Here is a 25,596-nt window from a genome sequence, read left to right on the forward strand (position 1 = left end):
CCATCTACACTTATGATCTCTACATCATCTACCCCAAATATGCATTTGAATCCAAGATCACACAATTGTGCCATGGATAGCAAATTAAAGTTCAAGCTCTCTACTTGCAACACATTAGATATGTTCATGTCATTGGATATTGCAATCTTACCAAGCCCTTTGACCTTGCCTTTGCCATTGTCACCAAATGTGATACTATCATAACCATCATTGCCATTGGTGTTGATTGAGTTGAACATTCTTGCATCACCGGTCATGTATTGAGTGCACCCACTATCAAGAACCCAATGTCTTCCTCTGGCTTTGTAATTAACCTACAAAAGAAGATCAATTCTTTTTAGATACCGAAACTTGCTTGGGTCCTTGAAGGTTAGTCACTAAGCTCTTTGGTACCCAAATGGCTTTCTTCTTTGAGCCCATCCATGGTTTACCAATTAACTTAGCCTTCACACCATTTGTACCCTTAGTAAGCATATAGCATGATCCAAGCTTAATGGAGGATACATTAGCATTTTTGCTCTTGTTTTTGTATTCTTGCTCTTTGTGACCCACTTGCTTGCAACTAGTGCAAAATCGACCATTGTTCTTCATAAAACTAGTCTTGTGAGGAGTAAAGGCCGCCTTGCCTTTCTTGGGGGTATAGCCCAATCCCTCTTTGTAGAGAGAAGCTCTTTGGCTATCCAAGCACATAAGCAAGCAGTCCTCACCACCATAAGCCTTAGCTAAGGTGTGAGTGAGCTTAGTGACCTCCTTCTTGAGGTTCTCATTCTCAACCACTAGTGAGGCATCACAAGTGAGACCATCACTACTAGATGAGGTAGAAGTGGAAGTGCTATAAGAAGGGTTAGTAGGAGCAACAATGATAGGCATAGATAGTGATTCATCAATTATATCACAAGTTAAACCTATATTGCAAGTTTCAACATGCTTCTTTTTATTTTGCTCATCAAGCAAAGAGGAATGAGCCTTTTCAAGCTTTTTGTGAGCTTTGCCAAGCTTCTTATTGGCTTTCTCTAGCCTCTCATGAGATGCATTGAGCTCATTAAAGGCTTGCTTAAGGTCTTTTAGTTCCTTATGCAAGCTTTTGCATTCCCTTCTTTTGATGTCAAAGTGTTCTCTAGCATCTTCTAGCATGTCAATTAATTCATCTTTAGTGGGTTCATCATTATCACTATCACTATCATTTTTATTTTCATGTTCATTTTCATCATCATGTTCTTTATCACTTTCATCATCACAAGATTGTACCTTAGTGGCCTTAGCCATGAAGCATGATGAAGATTCGAAGAGAGAAGGCTTCTCATTGATGGCAATGCTTGCAAGAACCTTCTTCTTGGTGGTCTTGTTATCATCACTATCATCATGATCATCACTTGAGGAGGCATCACTATCCCAAGTGACTACATATGAACCACCTTTCTTCTTTTTGAATGCCATCTTGTCCTTCTTCTCTTTCTTTTCTTTCTTGTCCTTCTTCTTGTTCTTCTTGTTATCATCATCATCATTGTCACTATTGTATGGGCATTAAGTAACAAGAAGATCTTTGCTTCCACACTTGAAGCACCTTCTTGACTCTTCTTTGTTCTTGGATGAAGACTTCTTTCTTCTAGCATGGTAGCCCTTCTTCACCATGAACTTGCCAAATCTCTTGACAAAGAGAGCCATCTTCTCATCATCATCATCATCCCAAGATTCATCTTCTTCACTTGATGTTTCTTGCTTAGCTTTGCCCTTGGATGATGTGGCTTTGAATGCCACACTCTTCTTCTTCTCATCCTTCTTCTCATCTTTCTTCTCCTTCTTTTCTTCCTTCTCATCATCATCTCTATATGTATCATCGGTCATTATATCTCCCAACACTTGGTTTGGTGTCATGGTGTCCAAACTGCTTCTCACTAGAATGGTGACCAATGTACCAAATCTTGAAGGCAAGCATCTCAAGAACTTGTGGGAGAAGTCCTTGTCCTTCACCTCTTCTCCAAGTGCTTTGAGATAATTGACAAGCACTTGAAGCCTATGGAACATCTCTGGCACACTCTCATCCTCCTTCATCTTGAAGCTTGCAAACTTCTCCATGAGAATGTAAGCCTTTGCACCCTTCACCACTTGAGTGCCCTTAAATGATTCTTCCAACTTCTTCCAAGCCTCATGAGCCATCAATATTCTTGATTTGCTCAAATGTTCTCTCATCAATTGCATCATGAATAGCACTTAGAGCAATGTCATTGTTTTGGAGAAGTACTTCTTCAGCCACGGTGGGATTCTCCGGATCACCAATCTCAATTTTGGTTTCTACCACCTTCCACACTTTTCTATTGATTGACTTGATGTGTGTGGTCATCTTTGACTTCCAAAAAGGATAATTTGTACCATCAAATTGGGGTGGCTTCTTGGTGTTGTTGATTTGAGCCATTTTAATACTGAAGGTTGTTAAGCCTCAAATAACGGTGACCTCGGCTCTAATACCACTTGTAAGGTCCAAATGGCTAGAGGGGGGGGTGAATAGCCTAATAAAATTTCTACAACAACACTTAACAAAATAGTTAGACAATTATGAGGCGAAGCAAGTGTTGTGCTAGCCTACTCAAAATGCAAGCCACCTACCACAATTCTAGTTTAGATAGTGTTGATTCACACAAGAACTATGACACTACCCTATGTTAGTGTGCTCTCAAAGTCTAACTAAAGAGCCACACTAACTAAGCAAGCAAGCTCTCACAACTAGCTACACTAAAGAGCTTGTCAACTAGTTTACGATAAAGTAAAGAGAGTGATCAAGAAGGTTATACCGCCTTATAGATGAAAGAACCAATCAATCACAAGGATGAATAACAATGAAGACCAATCACCTCAGAATCAATGATAAACACAATGATTTTTTACCGAGGTTCACTTGCTTGCCAGCAAGCTAGTCCTTGTTGTGGCGATTCACTCACTTGGAGGTTCATGTGCTAATTGGCTTCACACGCCAAACCCTCGATAGGGTGCCGCACAACCAACACAAGATGAGGATTACACAAGCCACGAGCAATCCACTAGAGTATCTTTTGGCACTCCACCGGAGAAAGGTCAAGAACCCCTCACAATCACCACGATCAGAGCCAGAGACAATCACCAAACTCTGCTCAACAATCCTCGTTGCTCCAAGCCGTCTAGGTGGCAGCAACTACTAAGAGTAACAAGCAAAATCCGTAGCGAAACACAAACACCAAGTGCCTCTAGATGCAAACACTTAAGCAATGCTCTTGGATTCTCTCCCAATCTCACAAAGATGATGAATCAATGATGGAGATGAGTGGGAGGTCTTTGGCTAAGCTCACAAGGTTGCTATGTCAATGAAAATGGCCAAAGGTTATGAGCTATAGCCGGCCATGGGGCTTAAATAGAAGCCCCCATGAAATAGAGCCGTTATACCCCTTCACTGGGCATAACACGGGCTGACCGAATGCTGCTCCTCAGCGTTCAGTCGCCCGATGGCGGCCACATGTCTCTTGCGTTCAACGGTGATCGTTTGATCTCAATGGTCAAAATGTTGACCGGACGCTCCGACAGAGCTGACCGAACGCTGGACCCTCAGCGTCCGGTCATTTATAGTAAGGGTCCAAAACATGTTTTTGCTGACCAGACGCGTCCGGTCATGCTTGACCAGACACAGCCCAGCATTCGGTGCTTAACCCTAATCACTATGCCGACCGACAACACAACCAGACGTAGCCCTTCAGTGTCAGGTTGTAGAGTGACCCAGCATCTGGTCAGTTGACCGATGCTAGCATCATTGCGACCAACTCTATTTCACTTCTAACTTCTCCACCCTTGCTTAAATGTGCCAACCACCAAGTGTATCACCTTGTGCATATGTGTTACCATATTTTCACAAACATTTTCAAGGGTGTCAGCACTCCACTAGATCCTAAATGCATATGCAATGAGTTATAGCATCTAGTGGCACTTTGATAACCGCATTCCGATACGAGTTTCACCCCTCTTAATAGTACGGCTATCAATCCTAAATGTGATCACACTCTCTAAGTGTCTTGATCACTAAAACAAAATAGCTCCTATGGTTTATACCTTTGCCTTGAGCTTTTTGTTTTTCTCTTTCTTCTTTCCAAGTCCAAGCACTTGATCATCACCATGGCATCATCTTCATTATGCTATGATCTTTGTTTGCTTTGCAACTTGGAGTGTGCTACCTATATCATGATCACTTGATAAACTAGGTTAGCACTTAGGGTTTTATCAATTCACCAAAACCAAACTAGAGCTTTCAATGGGGAGGAATGTCCGGCACGCCGAGGACGAGAGCTTTAGCTCCACAAATGAACCCATGAGCGAACTCATCCAGAGGATCTCCCAAGTAACTAAGGTGGTGAGCCAAGGGACTCGCACTTCTAATAGGGAGAAAGACGTGCTCACCCAAGCACTCAGAACCAAGGAGCACCCTAGTCGCACTAGAGGAACTAGTGTTGTTCCTTAAAAACTAGCATTCCCCCAAGAATCTAACACTTACCGGAGCAGCTCAAGGGGTAGAGCGGAATAGGAGGCAGAGTATTTGAGGTGACTAAAAGAGATGGAAGACAGAATGGAAGCACGGATTGAGGCGACTGTTGAAGCACGAGTCAAGCAAATTTTATTGTCCAAGGGGTCAGGAGTACCACAAAACCCTACTCCTACTGCCTTTAGCCCACAGTTTAGGGGTCGCAGCAGCTGTAGATCAACCCCGCTCGACGAAGAAGAGGTGAATGTGCCTCATCTAGTGGATGGCATCACTGAACCTGTCAATGTCAAGTTGTACATCCATCGGGAATGGACAAAGGACAAGGTGGCGCTTGGCCAAGCCTGACCTATGGGAGATGGGACAATTAATGGCCATCCAATTCCACAGCGGTACGCTCACATCACCATTGACAAAATACTTGATAAGAAGTTTAACAAGATACCCATTGAGTACCCCATAGCGGAAGACAGGCTAAAACTTGGTCAAAACAAGGGCTCTCAAGTGGCCTGGCGCAAGCGCTTCATTAAGCTTGACCATCAATTGTCCTCTAATGATGAGGACGACTACGAGTCTTTGCCCACCCATGATGATCACTCACCATCTCCCAACAGAGATCACTCCCCTCCTCATCCGAAGCCATCACCCCCGAGAAGACAGAGGTCTCCTTCTATTCCTCCTCATCTGACTCCATCTTCATTAGCTCTAAGCAAAGAGACTCCTCCTCCTCCTCCTCCTCCATCTTGATCAGCACTGGGAAAATATAATTCTCGTCGTCATCCTCCTCCTCCACCTCAGCCTAAAACAAGATCAAGGACATCCTCACAGTCGCATAAAAGGTCCTTGGATTCAGTCGCTAATGCTTCCAAAGTGGACCAATAGAAAAGAAAAAGGTTGTTCAGTGGCAGTGTTACAACCTTGATGAAAGAAAAATTTATAGCACACATCTTGAAGAAAGATTGTGTTAGTTTCTTCAATCTCTGTGCCTCACAGCCTTCGTATTTGTTGAAGTCCAAATTCAAAAGGCAAACATAGAATAAATACGCTACAACAAGAGACGAAGAAATACACAATAAAGATTTAAGGAACATATAGAAGTACGTCAAAGACAATCCAGGATTAACCATGGAAGAGGTCACGAACATCTATTATAATGTATAAGGGACGGGAACACCGGTAATGAAGTATGAAAGGGGCAATCTTTTGGTTCCCGATGACGAGTATAAAAATTTGACAACATATATGCGCCAGTTGCATAAATATTACATGGCTCAAGCAACAGAGACAGACAACTTTGGTTTTGAGGTTATTATTCGTTCGCCACATGTTTTCCATTATCCTGAAGAAGAGAAGTTTGATGTTGAGCGGGAGTGCTTGTTCCAGCTATACCAGAAACGCTCTCTCGATATTCAAATGTTGACACTATGGACTATGTAAGTACCCTACATGCACAATATTACAATTAACTACTCTCTCGAGACAAATTGTTAACTTTTGAGCACTTCCCATGATTTTATGTAGGTGTATAGCAAAATTTTGCATTCTAAAAAGCAAATGGGATTACATAGGCTTCTTGGACCCCTTGCGAGTCAATGAGAAGACATGTCTAGGCCTCAATGGATGTGACGTGAAAGACCTAAAACAGAGATTGATTGTTGCTTTCAATGAATTCATGATGATGAAGAAAACCCACATACTTCTAGCCTACAACTACGAGTATGTGTTCTCGGCTTTTAATTTTATGCTTCTTTTTCGTTAAGATTATTCAATAATTAGGATTCTATGATTGTAGCAACCATTTTGTCTTCATTTATGTCAATCTTGCCAAAAATCTGATCAAGGTGTGGGACTCGAAGAAAAAACCATTTCATCATCTGGATGCACTGGTGGCAGTGTTGAATTAGTAAGCGATCCTAATAACATATTATTTTCTAATCACACATACCACTTTCTAATGTTTCTCCCTTTAATGTTGCTCAGTGTCCGAAGAAGACATATCGGTGGGACGCCGGTCCCATTCAAGGTTGTCGAAATGGAGGGGAAGTACCTGTCATAGCCGATGAAAAACAATGAATGCAGATTTTATGTAATGTGGGCAATGCTTCGCTACATCAGCGGGAAATCAGAAGAAACTGATAAGTTGGTGTGTATAATCCCCATTTCATTTATGTCTGTTAATAATTCAAAAAAATGATTTACTGTTCCTCTTTGGATATCATCTTTTTTAAACAACAGCGCAAGAAATATAACCACCAAAGGCTGTTAGACATGAAGATCGTCGCACTACAATCAGAGCTCGCAAAATTCATCTTAGCCGAGGTATTAGAAAAAGATGGAGTATTTTCCATTGCACAATCCATGAGGTACAAGGACCAGTATGGCCTTGAGTGGCTTGCCAGATTATTGTAAGAAGTCCGAGAAGCATTGCACAATCTGTGAAGTCTGAGAACATTTTTTTTTTATTTTGAGGGATCAAGATCTGGATAACAACATTTGAACTGTAACCGTAACATTTGTAATGTTTAATATTGATGGATCTGTCGTCTACGTAGCGTATATAAAGCGAAACCCAATTCCACGAAAAAATATAAATTAAAATTAATTATAAAACAATAAAATGCGAATGGGCCATAACTGTCGGTTAGCAACGAACCGACAGTGTTGTCTTGCAAAACACTGCCAATTATCAACAAACCGACAGTGTTGTCTTGCAAAACACTACCGGCTTGAGCCATGAACCGACAGTGTTGTCTTGCTCAACACTGCCGGTTTGAACCATCAACCGACAGTGTTGGCTAGCTCAACAGTGCCGGCTTGAACCATGAACCGACAGTGTAGGCTTGCTCAACACTGTTGGCTTGAGCCAAGAACCGACACTCTTGAAGCAACCATCATTGTCAGTTAGGACTACAAATCGGCAGTGTTGTTCAACTAGACACTGTCGGGTGGAGCCAGAAACCGACACTGTTTCCTATAGATCAGTGTTAGTTTTTAAGAACCGACAGTGATGTCAACCCTCCATCACTGCCGGTATGCCACTATCGGTTTAAAATCCGGCAGTGAAGGGGGTTTTTGAACCGACAATGATGTTCAGATCTGGGGTAGTGTACGAAGGACTGTGTGACCTTGACAGATTATCAAGTGAAATTTGAGTGTTAGCTTTGAGTGCTACCGGTGTTCCTGCTTTGGTTTTTTGAGTTGGAAACTAGAAAACTTGTTACTCTGATAGATTGCTTTTCAGAAGAACTTAGGAGCCAAGTGTTTAGAGGGTTTTGGATGTGCATAGCGATTTTTTTTAATTTTAACCCTTTTTTGAATATAATTTTAAATCTAACACTGTCGGTTTTTTTTAAACTAACACTTTTGGCCGCGCCTATTGCCCTGGCGTGGCCAAATGCCTGTGTCGCGCCATGCGTGGTGGCATGGCAGAGGGCTGACGTGGCATGGGCTGGCCTGGGGGACCGATGACATGGCAGGTCCTACCGCGCCACCGACCCTGGCGCGGTAGTGCCACGCCACAATGCGTGGCATGGCTGGACCAAATATACCGCACGAGCAGCCACACCACCTGGCCGCTGTGCCTGTCGCCGGCCTAGGCTACCTAGATGGTAGAATCAAAACGCGCCGTGCTCGTATTTTGTTGAGTTTTTTTCACGGCCGAATAGAGAATTTGATAAGCCAATGATTAGTTTTTTGTCTTTCATAATACGGTTATGCACCATTTTAACTAATCAATTACAAAAAATTACCACCGGCGTCCAGATACGCCGGTACTGTCGGTTCCCGAACGCAAGGTACTTAATCTCGCCGGCAGTGCTGCCGCGACTCAAAGAAACAAATAAGAAGTAAGTTGACAAGGTGCCACATAACATATTCATTGTCTTGACATAAGTTAGAGATAACATAACCAAATAACCCTGCAAGTTTTGGATGCCAATATTCGTTTGACCTAACAAACTAAGACCCAGGAGTGTAAGGATCCCTCAGACGCCTCTGCCTCTTCGTATTTGTTGGCAACACATTGGGAGTGTAGCCAACGTCGGTATGGTCGCATCGACGGTGTGTACGGCTCGTACCCTGTAGGTATATGATACGCACGATTACTTATAATTCTTTATGATCATTAGTTCATGGAGCCTACATATTTAAATAAACTATCTTTGATAGTACCTGTGAGGCTCCACCTAGCTGAGACATGCCGATCTCGTGCTGCGACCATTCATCCCACTAGCTGTGCTATCCGCGGAAGCCTGGGGGTTCGTCGTCGTCGTCGTCATCCCCCTCCTCGTCCTCGGTTGCAGGGTTCTTCCCAGCACTATGATGTGGTGGTGTACGCATAGTGAAAGTGGCACCCTACATCATCGGCTGAGAAGAGCCGGCTGGTGTCCTCAAAGAGGCTGAAGACGTGCCACCCGACCGCGCGGGGAGTGGCGGTTCCTCATAAGGAGTGTCCATGCAGCTCAACTTCTGAGCTAGCTTCCTACAGCTCTTCTTCACCTTCTGCATAAATAGACATTAAAGTTAGTTCATTACCCAAACGCATATACACTAAAGAAATATTTTTGAAACGGGCAGGTTTATGTTTACCTCCACAAAAGCCACGAGAACGCCTGGCCCCTACCCTCTAGACTCATGAAGCCAGAACGCTGCTTCATTGGATAGCCTTGACAATTGTGTCGCCTGGGTACAGAAATGTGGTTGGACAATTTTAGTATACATACTTAATACCAAAAGGATAACAAATTGTACCACTCAAGTATCTTACCACGTATCTTTGAAGCGGAGCTCTCTGTAGTTGTGTGTCCTCCCTAGTGATAATGTTGTACATATCTTCGAAGACATCTTCCTCCAAGTCCTCGTCAATCGCCACATCAGTGTACGGGGGCTTGATATGTGTCCTTGTAGACCTATGAAGCCACCGCAGGTACTCGTCGAAGGTGTATTGATCGTGTGGAGGACCCACAAGGACCGCATGTGGTACCCTGGTCTACCACAAATGGATGTACGAGCTATGTGTCACGCGCCAATCCTTGGTCTTATACCTCTTCCTGTGGTCAAACCGGCAACAAAACGTTGTTAGTTGTACCAAACACACCTCTGAATTGTAGCATTGTTATTAATCGATAACGCACCCGTGCAATGCTTGATTGGTGGAGTAAAGCGGTGGTGGGCAGCCTGTCATTCTTCCAAACTATCTGCAGACCTAGATGAGCAAGTGAATCTCAACCACATGGAAGAAAATAAGAGGGACATCGCAGCGATACTCGTGTGACTCATCCCTAGTGATAGGACTCAGATAGCCCTGGAGCTCCAGAGAATCCTAAGGACACCAAAATACCTGAAATTTCGTAATTGTATTAGGTTGTGATATAGTGTACATCGAAGAAGACACTGCTACAATAGTATAGAGAGCATAACCTGGTGCTGTGTCAAGACGTCGAGACCATTCGTATACTCCCTGTACTTGCGCCACGCATTCCCTCTAACTAACTGTGCTTCCGTCTAGATATACAGAGTTGTAGGGAGTGTATCATGCCCGTTCCATCGCTGTATTGAACACGATAATGAATTAGCAACAAATAATCTCATCATATCTAATTGCCTGGAAGAATATAATGAACCAAAGTACTTACCGGTAAACTATTATTAAGGGGCCTCCCAATGGGTAATCGTTCCCAACACCAAACCTAGAATAGGTAGGACAACCCCCAAGGTTCGCATGTCCTGAGGTGCGACGGCAGGCAACGCATAGATGTCGATACGTCCATGCCAGGACTACGCTGCCCCAGCTGTACCCCGCTATGTTCTCCCACAGCTGGCGAAGTATGTCAAGGAAGATCCAGCTGATGGTGTTGCCCAAGGCGTCTGGAAAGAGGAAAGCATCAAGAAAGTGCCAGAGCCACACTCGAGCGAACCTGTCGATCTGTGCCTCCTTAGCTTGTAGATCCAAGTACTTAAAGCGCTCTGTGATCTAGGACGACGAAACATCAGAACTTTTCCTGTAATTGATCAAAGAAAATGAGACCCGATACCAACTGTAAAGCAATGCAAGTATTAAATAGGCTTGAATTACTCACTTATTTTTCTTGGAAGCATCGTCGTCCGGTAGAAGAAAACCAGTAAACTGAGCCACCAGCTCCCTCCAGTGATCGTTGTCAACTATCCCTGTCACTGGAAGTCCCTCCAACCGAAGGCCGAAAATAGCCTTCACGTCCTACAACGTCAAGGTCATCTCGCCACAAGGTAGGTAGAACGTGTGGGTCTCAGGCCTCTACCTGTTATAAGAATAGAACGACTGTTAGTTGCCTCTAATTTGTTACAAGAAAGTTTACGTACAAAGAATGCACTCGTACCTGTCTACAGCTGTAGTAAGTAGTGTTGGGTCAAGGGGCGGAAGACCGTGGTTGATAATACGGATAAGCTCGAGAAAGCCGGCACGCCGTATGTACAGCGTATAACGCTCGTCCCACTGATGCGTCCTGGTGTGAGTGCGGGGCCTCAAAGGAGGCAATAACACCTCTGCGTCGTTGTCACTCAAGATGTGTGCTCGGTGCTGGTCGTCGTACTCCACCTCAAGAATGGGGTACAACGGGTGCTACGTGGGAGAGGCCATCCTATTATAAATTGATAAACAAAGCGTTAGAGTATTCAAATTAACAAAATTCAAGTTAACATTAGTAAGTTCACAAACAAATCACAAACAAATTTACTAACCTAACTAGCCTAAATCCCTAAACCAAAAATCCTAACTATACTAGATAATAAATACATAATCAATCCATATAAAACTTTGGTTCTAAAATTACAAGTAATCTCTCCGTCTCAAAATAAATACACATCTTGCTTCTCGAGTAGTCAAATATGTTTAAGTTTGACCAAAACTAAAAAAAACGGTATCAATATTTGTATCTCCTAATAAGTTTATTACGAAAGTATACTCCATGCTTAATGTAATAGTATCTATTATGCATCATAAATATTAGTACGTTATTATATAAATTTGGTCAAATTTTTTAAAAAATTTAACTTCAGTAAGCGAGATGTGCATTTATTTAGGACGGAAGGGGTACTTCCTCCGTCACATAACAATAGTCGTTCTAAGATATCGCAAAGACATTAATAGTCAATGAAAATAGCATCGATGCCCCTACGTGCTCCTAAAAATGCTAGCACTAGCAGACCATCATCAACTCTTTTGCTTCTGCGCCGGCGGCTCGAGGATTGCGAGGGCACGTGGGGGTACCATAGGGATACAAAAAATACTAACTATACTAGATAATAATAAAAAAAATATGAAATCGAGAGGGAGGTACCTTAGGAGCGGACGGCCTTGACGCGCCGGCGTTCATGGCGTGGCCGGCTAGGGCGCTGCGCGGCGGGAGTGGCCAGGCGAGGGCGGGGCAAGGCGAGGCCGGGCGGGCGCGGGCGCGTGCGGCCACAGGCAGGGCGCTGGCGGCGGGGCGCGTGCGGCTGGCGGCGGCGGCAGCGTTCGCGCGGGGGGCAAGGCAGGGGTGCGTGCGGGCGAGCGGGCTCGCACGCGGTATATATCTGGTCCAGCCGCGCCACGGTTCAGGGCGCGGCACTGCCGCGCCAAGGTCGGTGGCGCAGTAGGACCCGCCACGTCATCGGCCCCCCGGCCAGCCCACGCCACGTCAGCCCTGTGCCGCGCCACCATGCATGGCGCAGCACAAGCATTTGGCCGCGGCAGGACAATAGGCACGGCCAAAAATATTAGTTTTTTTAAAAAAAAACGACAGCGTTAGATTTAAAATTATATTCAAAAAAGGGTTAAAATTAAAAAAAAATCTGCATATGACGAAGGCACTGATAGAGCTGGCTAGTGATAGAGGTGAGTGTCTTGGTCTTAAGAATTCAGGACCACGCTTACTGGAAGTGGCACTGACGATAGAGCTGGCTAGTCAAAAAGTCACTCTGCGTGGTCCTGAATGCGCTGGCGGGCTGCTGACCGTTGGCGTTGATTGATTGATGAGGAACGCAAGCGCTCTAGCTAGTGTGATGTTTTGCAACATGTGCTGATGCTGTGGGGCTGTGCTCGCGCGCTCGCTGTTTTCCACTAACCCGTGGGCTGGAGGCTCGACCAAAACAACAACCACACCTGCATGCAATGCAACTGAAGGCGCCAGGCAACAGCAACCGGTCCCGGTCGAGTTGGCCGAAATCGATCGCTTTCCATGTCGTCGTCGTCTGGTGTGGTCTCTGGTCTCTGGTCTCTACTCCCTAGTCCCTATACTAGGAGTAGGAGGGATTTTCCACGTCTCTAAAAAGAAAGAAGCTGCAGAGCTGCTGCTTTGACCACGTTGGAGTCGGATGTCAGCAGACAAAGCAAGGTCGAATCCTGCAATCCGGTTTGGTGACGAATTCAGCGTGCGGGCCGATGGAGAAACCGCGCAGACCCGCCGCCGCGGTATCCGTGCGGATCCAAGCAACAACGGCATTGCCGACGAAATGAAAATGCTTTGGAGCCAAAGCAACGGCATTGCCGGTGCCGGCTGGTCGTAACAGTGCAACGCAACGCCCGGCAGGATGGAGCAGCGGATGCCTGCCTGCCGTAGCCTGCACCTGATTCAGACCGCCGGCCAGGTCGTTGGGTCGGCGCGAACCAGCGTCGAGTGCAGCGTACGAAACCGAGTCCGATCCGTCTACTTGGCATCGCTCCACATGGCAATGGCATGGTGCTCTGCTCCGCTCCTCCCTGCGCGCGTCCGCCGCGCTTGCACGGGTCCACGCCACCATCCACCATCCATGCCTGGATCTGATGGGAATATCCGTTTGCCAGGGTCAGCCGCCCATTGGATCTCCCCTCTATCTGCCCTGTCCTGACATTTCTGTGCTAGATAGATCACACCGGCAGATTCGATGCTTCAGACTCCAGAAGAATTGAATAATCACCGAATCCGGACGGAACACAGCGCGCCGATCGACCGGCCGGCCGGCCGGCTTTATCAGAGTATCAGTGACGCTACCTACGCCGCGTCCGGCCGGCGCGCTGTCCACCCGGGGAAACGACCATTATTCCAAACCAAGCAACACAGAAACCGCGGGACGAAGTTTCGCTACTAGTAACTGCAGAATTGTATGTATTCCACATGCATGGAATGTGGGATCCATCCATCCAACTCACTCATTCACCTGCAAGTTAGATCGTTCACGGGACACGTAGGCGTGTGTTGCTGCAAATTCCACTATAAATCGCAGCTACCATACCTCCTTCGATTCTCATGCAGCCAACACAGAGTGCAGACACATTCGTAGTGTAGTGTCGGAACTTGGAAGGCAGAAGCAGAAACCGTAGCCGTACCTTTGCAGTAGAACAAAGCAATGACGGGTCCGATGGAGATTCCGGTGATCGATCTCGGCGGCCTCAACGCCGGCGAGGAGGAGAGGTCGCGGACCTTGGCGGAGCTCCACGACGCCTGCAAGGACTGGGGCTTCTTCTGGGTAATTATATTAAGCAACACCGAATGATACATAGCTATTGGCAAGTTCTCTTTTTATATGCGTTCTCATCATCAATCATCATGCGTCGCCGCCGCGCCGCTCGCATGCAGGTGGAGAACCACGGCGTGGACGCGCCGCTGATGGACGAGGTCAAGCGCTTCGTCTACGGCCACTACGAGGAGCACCTCGAGGCCAAGTTCTACGCTTCCGACCTCGCCAAGAGCCTCGACACCGACGATGGCCGCCCCGAAGCCGAGGCTGAGGAGCCCTCCGACAAGGTGGACTGGGAGTCCACCTACTTCATCCAGCACCGCCCCAAGACCAACGTCGCCAACTTCCCGGAGATCACGCCGCCGTGCAGGGAGACGCTGGACGCGTACATCGCCCAGATGGTGTCTCTCGCCGAGCGCCTGGGCGAGTGCATGAGCCTGAACCTGGGCCTCCCGGCCCGCCACGTCGCTGACACCTTCGCGCCGCCGTTCGTGGGCACCAAGTTCGCCATGTACCCGTCGTGCCCGCGCCCGGAGCGGGTGTGGGGCCTGCGCGCGCACACCGACGCCGGCGGCATCATCCTGCTCCTCCAGGACGACGTCGTGGGCGGGCTCGAGTTCCTCAGGGGCGGCACCCACTGGGTCCCCGTGGGACCCACCAGGGGCGGAAGGCTCTTCGTCAACATCGGGGACCAGATCGAGGTGCTCAGCGGCGGCGCCTACCGGAGCATCGTGCACCGCGTCGCGGCCGGGGACCAGGGCCGCCGCCTGTCCGTCGCCACGTTCTACAACCCCGGCCCCGACGCCGTGGTGGCGCCGGCGGCCAGGGAGGGCGCCGCGGCGGCGGCGTACCCCGGCCCCTACAAGTTCGGGGACTACCTCGAGTACTACCAGGGCACCAAGTTCGGCGACAAGGACGCCAGGTTCCAGGCCGTCAAGAAGCTGCTCGGTTAAGCGATCATTGAGCAGCTGCCAGCAGGCAGCTAGCTTAGTTCGTGGATTATGCATTGCGTTTCAGTTTCGAGCTTGCTTGTTGTTGATCCATTGTCTGCGTAGTATGCACTGGGATTATCGCGTGTTTAAATTTAGCAAATCTTTACGTAGTCATTACTGGTACTACGTATTCAGCTGTGGTTGAGGTTGAATATACAATGTTGCAGCTTAAGGGCGCATCCCGTTTGGTGGACTTGCACATGCCATTCGACGATCCGCTTTGTTCAGCCAACGTCACAAATCACTAGCACAGTGTGATGTGCCTCGATGGTGATACGTCTATAGTCAACAGTCAACGTCACAAATCACTAGCAAATCAAGGAAAACACACATTAACGGCAAGTTGGCAACGGTGTCCATTAGACGCGAATCTCCTGCTTACCTAGATGGGTAATGCTGGGAAGCGGGCGCCCCGCCCGGACGGGCGGGCGCACCGTTAGTGGGCCGTGACATTAACCCAACAACCACCTGCTCCTAAGTTTCTCAAAAGAAAATATATGTTCATCCACTCATTCCTATCCTCTCGTTCATACCGCTCCTATCCCGCTCATTTCTATCCACTCGTTCTTATCACTCCCATCTGTTTGCCTCCTACCAGGCGCAGCACTCGGTCGCTAGTCCTGCCAGGCACGACGTGCGCCCGCCTCCGAGTCGCGGCGCTCGGCTGCCGGCCCTGCCTAGCGCGGCGTGCGGCTGCTCTCTTCCAGTTGTGCGGCCGCTGCCTCCCCGCCACGTCGCGCGGCCGATGCCTCCGTTCTGTGTCGTGCAGCAGTCGCCGCCGCTGGCCCGCCTCCTACAAGTGTCGTTGGCCCACTGCCTCCGGTGGACTCCACATGTCCACGAGTCTCCATTCTCCCGAGCAGTAAGGAGATGTTGTACTAAAAGCGCATGTTGCGAAGCCTATGTTTCAGTTGTTTTATATGTATGTTGCAAGTGTTTTATATGAATGTTGCAAAATTAGATCCAATGTTGCGCATGTTGCAATAGTTGTACACGTATGTTGCAAGCGTCCGTTCCAAATGTTTCATCTGTTTTTCAGACGTTGTCGACAGAATATCGTCGGCAGTCTATCGAGGGGTATCCCACGATGGTAGATTTGTCGGTGGGGGTGCGCGTGATCAGGAACCGGATGGTGACACAAGGCGCAGAGACAGCAATTTAGACAGGTTCGGGTTGTCTAATCGACATAATACCCTGCGTCTTTGGTGTATTGTATTGAGATGTAGTAGATAGATCTTGATGGATCTTGTCCGCTAGGGGACCTCTGCCTCTCCTTATATAGTATGGAGGGACAGGGTTACAAGTATCCTATTTGGTACTATACAATGTCTTGCGGTGCACGCCGAGCAGCGCCATGCACGCCTTGATCTTGTGGGCGGGGCCACCTCTGATGGTGCGGCACATGTCTTGTCTTGAGGATCCCGGGGGGCATACCCCCACAGCTATTCCCTGAGCCTGACAATAGGTGACGTAGTCACGTGGCGCTAGGGTCAGAAAGTAGAAGACCAGCCGAGCAGGTAGCCAGTCCCCGAGCGTAGCCTCGAGATGAGAACAAGCACATTCACCGCAAGGTGAAGTATGCCCACTTAGTCCTCGAGCCTACTGAAAGATGAAGAATCAATCTTGTAGCAGGATCAAAGAAAAAGAAGTCTAAAAGCTTGCTGACGTCGTTTGACATGCGTGTATCAAGACCCCAGACGTGCTGCCCAAGATCAGCACCCTAATCTGAACAACATGGAGCAGCTTGATAGCACCCTGACGAGACGTAGCAAGATCCGACCATCAAGGGAGCACCGAGGAGTCCCCGACGTTGCTGGCGATGACCGAGCACCGAGGAGTGAGGAGTCCCCGACGTCGCTGGCGATGACCGAGCACCAAGGACCAAGGAGTCCCCGACGTCGCTGGTGATGTCCGAGCACCGAGGAGCGAGGAGTCCCCAGCGTCGCTGGCGATGACCGAGCACCGAGGAGCGAGGAGTCCCCGACGTCACTGGCGATGACCGACCACCGAGGAACGAGGAGTCTTCGGCGTCGCTGGTGATGTCCGACCACCAAGGGAGTAAGGAGTCCCTAGCGTCGCTGGTGATGACCGAGCACTGAGGAGTGAGGTGTCCCCAGCGTCGCTGGCGATGACCGAGCACCGAGGAGCGAGGAGTCCTCGGCGTCGCTGGCGATGACCAAGCAATAAGGAGCAAGGAGTCCCAGGCGTCGCTGGTGATGATCGAGCACCGAGGAGTGAGGAGTCCCCGGCGTCACTGGCGATGACCGAGCACCGAGGAGAGAGGAGTCCCCAGCGTCACTAGCGATGACCATGCACCGAGGAGCGAGGAGTCCCGACATCGCTGGCGATGTCCGAGCACCGAGGAGTGAGGAGTCACCGGCGTCGCTGGTGATGTCCGAGCATCGAGGAGCGAGGAGTCCCCGGCGTCGCTGGCGATGATCGAGCACCGAGGAGCGAGGAGTCCTCGGCATCGCTGGCGATGACCGAGCACCGAGGAGGGAGGAGTCCCCAGCGTCGCTGGCGAAGACCGAGCACCGAGGAGCGAGGAGTCCCCGGCGTCACTGGCGATGACCGAGCACCGAGGAGGGAGGAGTCCCCAGCGTCGCTGGCGATGACCAAGCACTAAGGAGCGAGGAGTCCCCGGCGTCGCTGGTGATGACCGAGCACCGAGGAGCGAGGAGTCCCCGGTGTCGCTGGCGATGACCGAGCATCGAGGAAGGAGGAGTCCCCGGCGTCGCTGGCGAAGACCGAGCATCGAGGAGCGAGGAGTCCCCGGCGTTGCTAGCGATGACCGAGCACCGAGGAGCGAGGAGTCCCCGGCGTCGCTGGCGATGACCGAGCACCGAGGAGTGAGGAGTCCCCGGCGTCGCTGGCGATGACCGAGCACCAAGGAGTGAGGAGTCCCCGGCGTCGCTGGCGATGACCGAGCACCGAGCAGCGAGGAGTCCCCGGCGTAGGCGGTGATGTCCGAGCACCCAAGAACGAGGAGTCCCCAGCGTCGCTGGCGATGACCGAGCATCGAGGAGCAAGGAGTCCCCGGTGTCGCTGGCGATGACCGAGCACCGAGGAGCGAGGAGTCCCCGGCATCGCTGTCGATGACCGAGCACCGAGGAGCAAGGAGTCCCCAGCGTCACTGGCAATGACCGAGCAGCGAGGAGTCCTCGGCGTAGGCGGCGATGTTCGAGCACCAAGGAACGAGGAGTCCAAGACATCGTTGGCGATGACCGAGCACCGAGAAGCAAGGAGTCCCCGCCGTCGCTGGCGATGACCGAGCACCGAGGAGCAAGGAGTCCCCGGCGTAGGCGGCGATGTCTGAGCACCGAGGAGCGAGGAGTCCCCGGCGTCGCTGGCGATGACCGAGCACCGAGGAGTGAGGAATCCCCGGCATAGGCGGCGAGGTCTGAGCACCGACGTAGTTGACGACGTCCGTGCGGTGAAGTGTGCCCACTTAGTCCTCGAGCATGAAGAATCCGAGCGCTGAGGAGTAACCGGCGTAGCTGACGATAAAGCATGAGCGGCAAACGGTCCGATCAACTGGTCGGCGACGAAGTCCATGAACCGAGCGGTCCGACCAGTTGATCGGTGGGGAAGCTCGAGCACCAGGTGATTCGATCACCTGGACGATGATCCTGCAATGCAAACATGTAGAACGGGTACTACATGACGCACAAATAAATAAACTCTGAAGAAAAATCAGCAATAGTGATGAAACGGCGTATGCAGTTCGGCAATCAGTTGGCGTGAAAATATATTTATATTTAATATAAATCGCCCGAACAGTTAATGTGTAGCTAAGTCTCCAGCCCTAGCTAGCCTATAGTCCATAACGTCGAGCGCGAAGCCCGTGCACGTGTAGGAGGAACAGGCGTCGCTAAGGAGTCGCTGCCGACCACCCATAACGCAGAGGGCAGACGCTCGTGCACGTGTAGGGAGGAGCCAGAGATAGGGCTATCTCTGGAGGCGTCCGAGCATCAATAGGACTGTTCGAGGGTTCAGAAAATTGTTTGGAGAGCAAACATGGAGAAAACAGTTTAGAGAAACATTATGACGATATACGGAGATTGAAGAATATTTAGAAGAATATTAAAGCGTGATTTAGCTTTAGATGGAGCGTCTGGTCGTATGGCGCTATCTGGTCGGTGAGAGGATGGACGTCTTCAACCTGGTCGATGAATCTGCCCCTCAGGGCATGTTGGTAAGCGGCGGTGGCGTTGGTGAACCCGAAGGGTAGGGCCGTAACCCCTGGAGTTTCCCGAGCAGCCTCCGATAGATCTGGATCGGAGGGTGGTCGGCGCTGAACCAGAGTGTCCAGGTCCGATTCAGCGACGAAGAGGCAATCGACGAACTTCAGATCGACCCGATCGATGGATATGATTAGATCGTCGTCGTTGATTTGCCTCCTTTGGTAGCGAGGAAGCGGGCGGTGAGTTGTTGATGAAGGTGACCTCGGAGGTGGTTCCGAGATCGGATCTGCTGTAGCAGGTGCTGATGTAGCCAGCGATGAATCGTCGTCGTGGACCAGCATGGATCTCCACGAGATTGATGACGAGAACGCGCTGTTGAGTTGAGGTCCATCTGGCTTGCCATGGATCAAGCGCACACTCCTACCTGGCGCGCCAACTGTCGACAGAATATCATCGGCAGTCCACCGAGGGGTATCCCGCGATGGTAGATTTGTCGGTGGGGGTGCGCGTGATAAAGAATCGGATGGTGACACAAGGTGCAGAGACAGCGATTTAGACAGGTTCGGGCCGTCTGATCGACGTAATACCCTACGTCTTGTGTCTTTGGTATATTGTATTGAGATGTAGTAGATAGATCTTGATGGATCTTGTCCGCTAGGGGACCCCTGCCTCTCCTTATATAGTCTGGAGAGACAGGATTATAAGTAAAGTATCCTATTTTGTACTATACAATGTCTTGCGGTGCACGCCGATCAGCGTCGTGCACGCCTTGATTTTATGGATCGGGTCACCTCTGATGGTGCGGCCCATGTATTGTCTTGAGGATCCCGGGGGTCATACCCCCACAGACGTATGTTGCAAGTGTGTTTATTGGGATGTTGCATATGTTTCACACATATGTTGTAAGTGTTTTTATCTGGATGTTTCATATGTTTTGCAATGGTTTTTTCAAGCGTTTTCATATGTTTTTTTGCAAGTGTTACAGACGCATGTTTCAAATGTTTCATTTGTCTTTAGAAGCATGGTGCAATTGTTTCATCTAGATGTTTCAAAAGAAGATCGGGGTGTTGCTGCTGGGGACCCACATGCTACCTGCTGAGGCGCCACCGAGCGGGCGCAGACGTCCGGGCGGCGAAACCGAGGGGGAGCGAGCGAGGGTCGGGCAGCGCGGCAACGTTCGGGCAGCGCAGACGATACCGAATGGAGCGGGCCCAGCGTGGGGGTGTGAAACGGAGTACAGGCACGGGCATCAGGACATATGCGTCCGTCCGAACGTCTGGGCGCTAGCACTACCGTACCTAGATTTTTTTTTGAGGGGACACCGTACCTAGATAGACCACACGGGCTGGGAGGCAACGCTTCCATTCAGGGGCCTTTTTTTTTTGAGAAACTTCCATTCAGGGCCTGCCAGTGTGCAGAGCCCGTGCGGTGCGCCCTCTTTTTTCTGTCGCCGCGAGCCCATCCGTGCGTTTTCTTTCTCCTGGGCCGATTTGCTTTGCAGGGCCACCTCCTGTATGAGAGCGTGCCGCGCGTTTTTTTTCTTCTACTGGGCCTAGTTAGCTGTTCAGGCCCACGTCCGTGACGGTCAGACGCACGGGCAGCGGAGTGCCGCGGTTCTTCTGTTCTTTTTTTTTTTCCAAATAGTCCTCCCTTTATTTTATTTTCCTTTTTTCTTTATATAAGGTTTGTTTTATTTTTCTTTCTGTTGATATATATGAATGCTCGCAAGAGACTGAGCCACTGAGGCAACAGAAACTGATGAAGTCACCAGTCATCAGCCTGTTCGTTTGGTTGTGGCTTGTCGTAAACGATCGAAAATTTCCAACCGGAACAGTATTTTTCTCTCACACAAACCAGCCAGCAGTACTTCTTTACGAACCAGCAACGATATGAACCAGCCAACCGAACAGGCTGCATGTTAGTGTCAATGTGTAAGTCATCTATCATTGAATAATTAGACTAGATGTATCAATGAGAGATACATAACCTATTAACCTCTTCAGCACCCTAGCCCATTTACCGCTGGATGCTAGCTGTTCTTGGTGGCGTCTCCACCACCACTGACGTCACCAGCATTGCTTTCTCTCAGCCCTATTCGATCCAGGGGCGGAGCTAAAACATATAAGAGAGGGTATATATTCCTTATGTATGCATAAATTTTTACCGTAGAGGTGTGTATATAGTTATAATTTGATCATAATCACTGTTTTTTTTCCTTTTTTGGGTGAGCCCACACCCCCTAAATTCTACGTAGATCTGCTCCTGATTCGATCCATTGTTATGGTCTCCCTATTGTCCATCAGTTACCAACACCTTATTACACAACCAATCCGATCGTCTCCTCGAAGGTACTTCTAGGCCTATCAATAGAGAGAACATCTTAATTGTCAACCCTCACACCCGATAAGAGCATCCCTTCCATTAACAGGACTGCAACAATTACACAACAAGGACGAATAACTTTAGAGGTTGAGGTCATCAACTTAATTATTAGGTAAACTCGTTCCTAAATGTCCATGGATGTTCCCCTCAAGTTTGGATGCAGATAAAGTTTTACAGTGATATTATTGCTGTTAGGAATGAGGGAGAAGAAACCAAAAGGATGCTCCTACCACATGATCGGACAAGCATGTTTGAACCAAAAGGAAACACGTTCAGACCACTATACAGTACCATCTTGAACCCGCCTTAACTCTTGACTCTGGATGATAACGAAGGCTAATGAGTACTTATTGGAAAGATTTGTTCATCTACTTTTTAGATAGTTCCAACATCATCACCAAGTTCCATCAAAGCTACTCATAATCAACTAGACATCTTTCAAACTTGTTGTTGATACTGCAATGGTAGACCTTAAAACTAGGCCCTTGGGCATTGCATCAAGTAGAGCCCATTAGAGGTAAAGATGAGCATGCGGGCCACAGCCCAGTGGCCCGGCCCGAAGCACGGTTTTTTGGCCCCGCCCAAGCACGGCACAGCCCGCTGTTGTACGGGTCTGGGCCGGCATAACCCGATGTGCCGGGCCCTGCTTGGGCCGCTGCTCAAGCACGACGGGCGGCACGGCACGGCACGGCCCGGTATTTACCAGAGGCCCGGTGAAGACCCGCTCCATTTATAACCCTAACTAATTTCCCCAAATCCCCCGTATCGAATCCCGTCTCCAGCCGCAGCGGCTCTCGTACGCGTGTGAGCGCGTCCCCGCACCCCGCACCCGCCCCCCAGTTGCTCTCGCGTCGCGGTCTCACTTCTCCGCCCCGCGTTCTAGCACGGCCGCACCCTGCCTCCAGCCGCCGCAGTCCGCACGCGTCTCCCATACTCGCGCTGCCATCCCCGCAGGAAGCCACTGGGAAAGCCGAGCAACTAGTGGTGCCAGCAGTGAAGCTTCAGTGGTGGGCGACGGCGCTCCCCAGATCTCGGCGACGGCTCCTCCCCCGCGTCGTCGAGCGCGGTGGCCGGCCTCAAGTGGCTCCTCCGGATCCGGTGTCGAGCTGCTCGGGGTGAGCGTGCCGGGCTCCTCCACGTCTCCTCCGGATCGGCGTCGAGCCCTCCTGCCATCTCGGCCTCCCCTCTCCTCCCTGTCTATGTGTGTATGGCATCTGTGGGCCTCGGGCCGGCCTGGTGTGCTATTGGGCCCATGCTTTTTGGGCCGGTCCGGCACGGAAAACGGCCTGGAGGGCCGTGCCTAGGCCGTTGGCCAGGCATGAAGGACTAGTGCGGCATGGCCTGACGGCCCAGCGAGCCCTTCCGTGCCATGCCCTGTCGGGCTGTGCCTGGCACGGGCCCGTGCCGGGCTGGGCGGGTGGCCCGTTTGCTCATCTTTAATTAGAGGTGTGTCCTAAATAGGGTTTCTCCAATCCCGATGTTGCCCTACCTATAGATATCGCCCGTATCTATTACTTTGAGGTTGTGTTCTGTTTAGATAAAATTTAGTTTTAGCTACTTGCATATAATTGCTTAACTCGATTAGAGTAGCTGCAGTGTATACTCATCACAAATTTTCTGAAGCTGGACACTTCACCTGGGTGTTAGGTGAGACAAAAACACTCCAATGTGTTGCTTAGCAAGTTGAGTCCTTCCAAGAAAAAATGCTCTCTCTCTCCACCTTTGTGCAATTGGGAGCTCGTGAATACAAAACAAAAAGAGATTGCATGCACTAGGTGCAAACTCCAGCACCTATTGGTAGCATGTGCTAGTTAGTAGTACCGCCGAAGCATATTGCACCCACCCTATCATTTTCTCTCTCTTTGCTACCATCCTAAAAAAAACCAATGTTGAAGCTGATTTTAGTCTCTTAGAGCACCCATTTTACTCAATTTTGGACCCCATCTTGTGTATTAGATTTTGGCTCTATTTTCTTGATCTGCAAATTGTTTTCTTGTTCATCGTGTCCTTAATTGTTCTTCAATTGCAAGTAGGTTTAAGGTTCTTCCCATGTTGACATTCTTATCGAAAGATCAGAATTAACTTTTGTTGCGTCATCCCATCATCAGTAACCAAGCCGCCGTTCTCTACTTCGAGGGGTTTAGATGCCTTCGCCATTGCCTCATGAACTCTTACATTTCTAGGATTTGTCAAAAGTTTGATGATAAAACAAAGGGAATCAAACCAAAGAACATAGAAAATGAGATAAAGGCTTATCCCAGAAAACTTTGATATCATCATCATTCAACCATACATAGGTGCGGACGTAGAGCATGAACCTAGCAGCAGGACTCCTTTATTTCTTCCTTCTGTCATTCTCTCCATTCTTCTTCGTTCTTCCTAAAAAATATGGAGAGGGTTCAAGGAGGGCTTCATTGTTTGAGAGACGGTAGAGAAGGGCTCAAGCCCCATCCGTCCTACCAGTAGATTTGTTTCTGACCACTATATATATGCCCGTGCATTGCACGGGGCCATAAGAGTATCAATTGGTGTTTATTTTTTTTATTATGGATGTGCGTACATGTACATATACGATCATATTTCTTCAATTGTTTTATATGGGAAAACAGTCACTATGATGTCATAATGACATCACATGTCGTCGCGTCCACGTGGCCATGCAGTGCGCGTTGAAGAGGGGCACGATGACGAGCCGTGGCGGCTGCGGACACAGATCCTGTGCAGTGGGTATTCACACCGTAAGATATGCAGTGGCCATCTTTGAGCCATTCATCTGATGGGGAACGGTACGATTAGAGATCTTCTTTTCCCCTCCTTTCTTCATCTCACCTTTTACTCAAACGAATGAAAAAAATCAAGAGCATATACCACTGTATAGTAGCAGACCACGTATGGAGCTGAGCAGAACACATGCCCATATACTGAACAAATTCAAAATCAGAGTTTGCTGAATTGTCAGCCATACAGAACACATGCCCACATACTGAACATATTGGATCTCTATTGGGAAGGTTACTAATTCATTGTTAAATCCTACATATATTTTACTCTAAACTGAAGTATTTTTTTACCCAAAAGCTTAATACAAAAGCTGAACATAAGAGCATATAACATTGTTCCTATCTTCATATACAAAATGATGTATCACCGAATAGCAGATTGATCATGCCTTCAGTACATGGCCTACAAACAAAAGATAATTCAGATATTGCCGTTTTCTAGATTAAATTGAACTAATACAATTTACATAGACTTACATTTATATTGTGCTAAAAATACCAATCATCTATCCCTCCAACAGAGTCAGGATTAGTGGCATCTTGAATAACACTTAGAACTCTGAAATTAGAGAGATGATGATAGGACTTGACGCCCTAGCATTGTTACTACGTAGGTTATAGGGGTGGAAGAGAGGAGGACGTGGTCTGTACTCTCGACGCCGACGAGGGGCCGTGGCGGCGAGAGCGCGGCGGCTGCTGCTGCAGCTCTAGAATTCCCGCGGTGCTACAGTAGCATCGGCACTGTTCACGCGAGACACAACAGGAGGCGGCTAGGGTTAGGAAATCCCGGCTCCCTTCAGGAAGCCGGAAACAATTCTTGTTTCTGCTTGATTATAACTGATACATGGTTCTCTTTTTATAGAGATGACTGACTTGACCCCTAAGGAAATATCCTAACCGAATCAATCTAACATATCTCTTTTCTAACAAACCAAACCAATCTAATCTTCACGCGCTACAGTACCGCATAGCCCCTGGGCTGGCTCCACTTGCCATAACATGGGCCTACACCTTGTATAATGGGTGCCGGTCATAACAGATGAAGCTAGATAGGAAAATAGCATGGGTCATGTAACACCTCGGTGTTAAGCATGCATTACCATTTCATCCCATGAGCATAATCATCATCACCTCATGCATAAGCATCATTCATGCCCTTCATTTCGAAAGAAATGAAGTATCATTTCATGTGGTGCTTAAGTTGATTGAAATTCATTATGTTTAAAACAATGTGAAATGTCATGCTCATGTTTGGATGCCATGATTTCTTGTTTTGATCACTAGGATAGCTTATAAATATTTAGGATACAATT

The 25,596-nt window shown here is 48.8% G+C and overlaps 1 protein-coding gene across 1 annotated transcript; it reads left to right on the plus strand.

Annotated features, from left to right (window-relative positions):
* The first annotated feature begins 13,502 nt into the window (after nt 1–13,502).
* Nucleotides 13,503–15,130, plus strand: LOC136458400 (1-aminocyclopropane-1-carboxylate oxidase 1-like). The gene is made up of 2 exons (XM_066458346.1): nt 13,503–13,954; nt 14,065–15,130. The coding sequence occupies exons 1-2, from the start codon at nt 13,835–13,837 to the stop codon at nt 14,896–14,898; spliced, it is 954 nt and encodes a 317-aa protein (XP_066314443.1). The 5' UTR covers nt 13,503–13,834; the 3' UTR covers nt 14,899–15,130.
* The last annotated feature ends 10,466 nt before the right edge of the window (nt 15,131–25,596 follow it).

Source organism: Miscanthus floridulus, chromosome 6 (genome assembly GCF_019320115.1).
Source record: "Miscanthus floridulus cultivar M001 chromosome 6, ASM1932011v1, whole genome shotgun sequence".
Lineage (NCBI taxonomy): Eukaryota > Viridiplantae > Streptophyta > Magnoliopsida > Poales > Poaceae > Miscanthus > Miscanthus floridulus.

Coding starts and splice junctions, on each gene's coding strand:
- LOC136458400 (XM_066458346.1), top strand. CDS start 13,835: ATGACGGGTCCGATGGAGATTCCGGTGATCGATCTCGGCGGCCTCAAC. Junction 13,955..14,064: donor AGGACTGGGGCTTCTTCTGG/GTAATTATATTA, acceptor GCTCGCATGCAG/GTGGAGAACCACGGCGTGGA.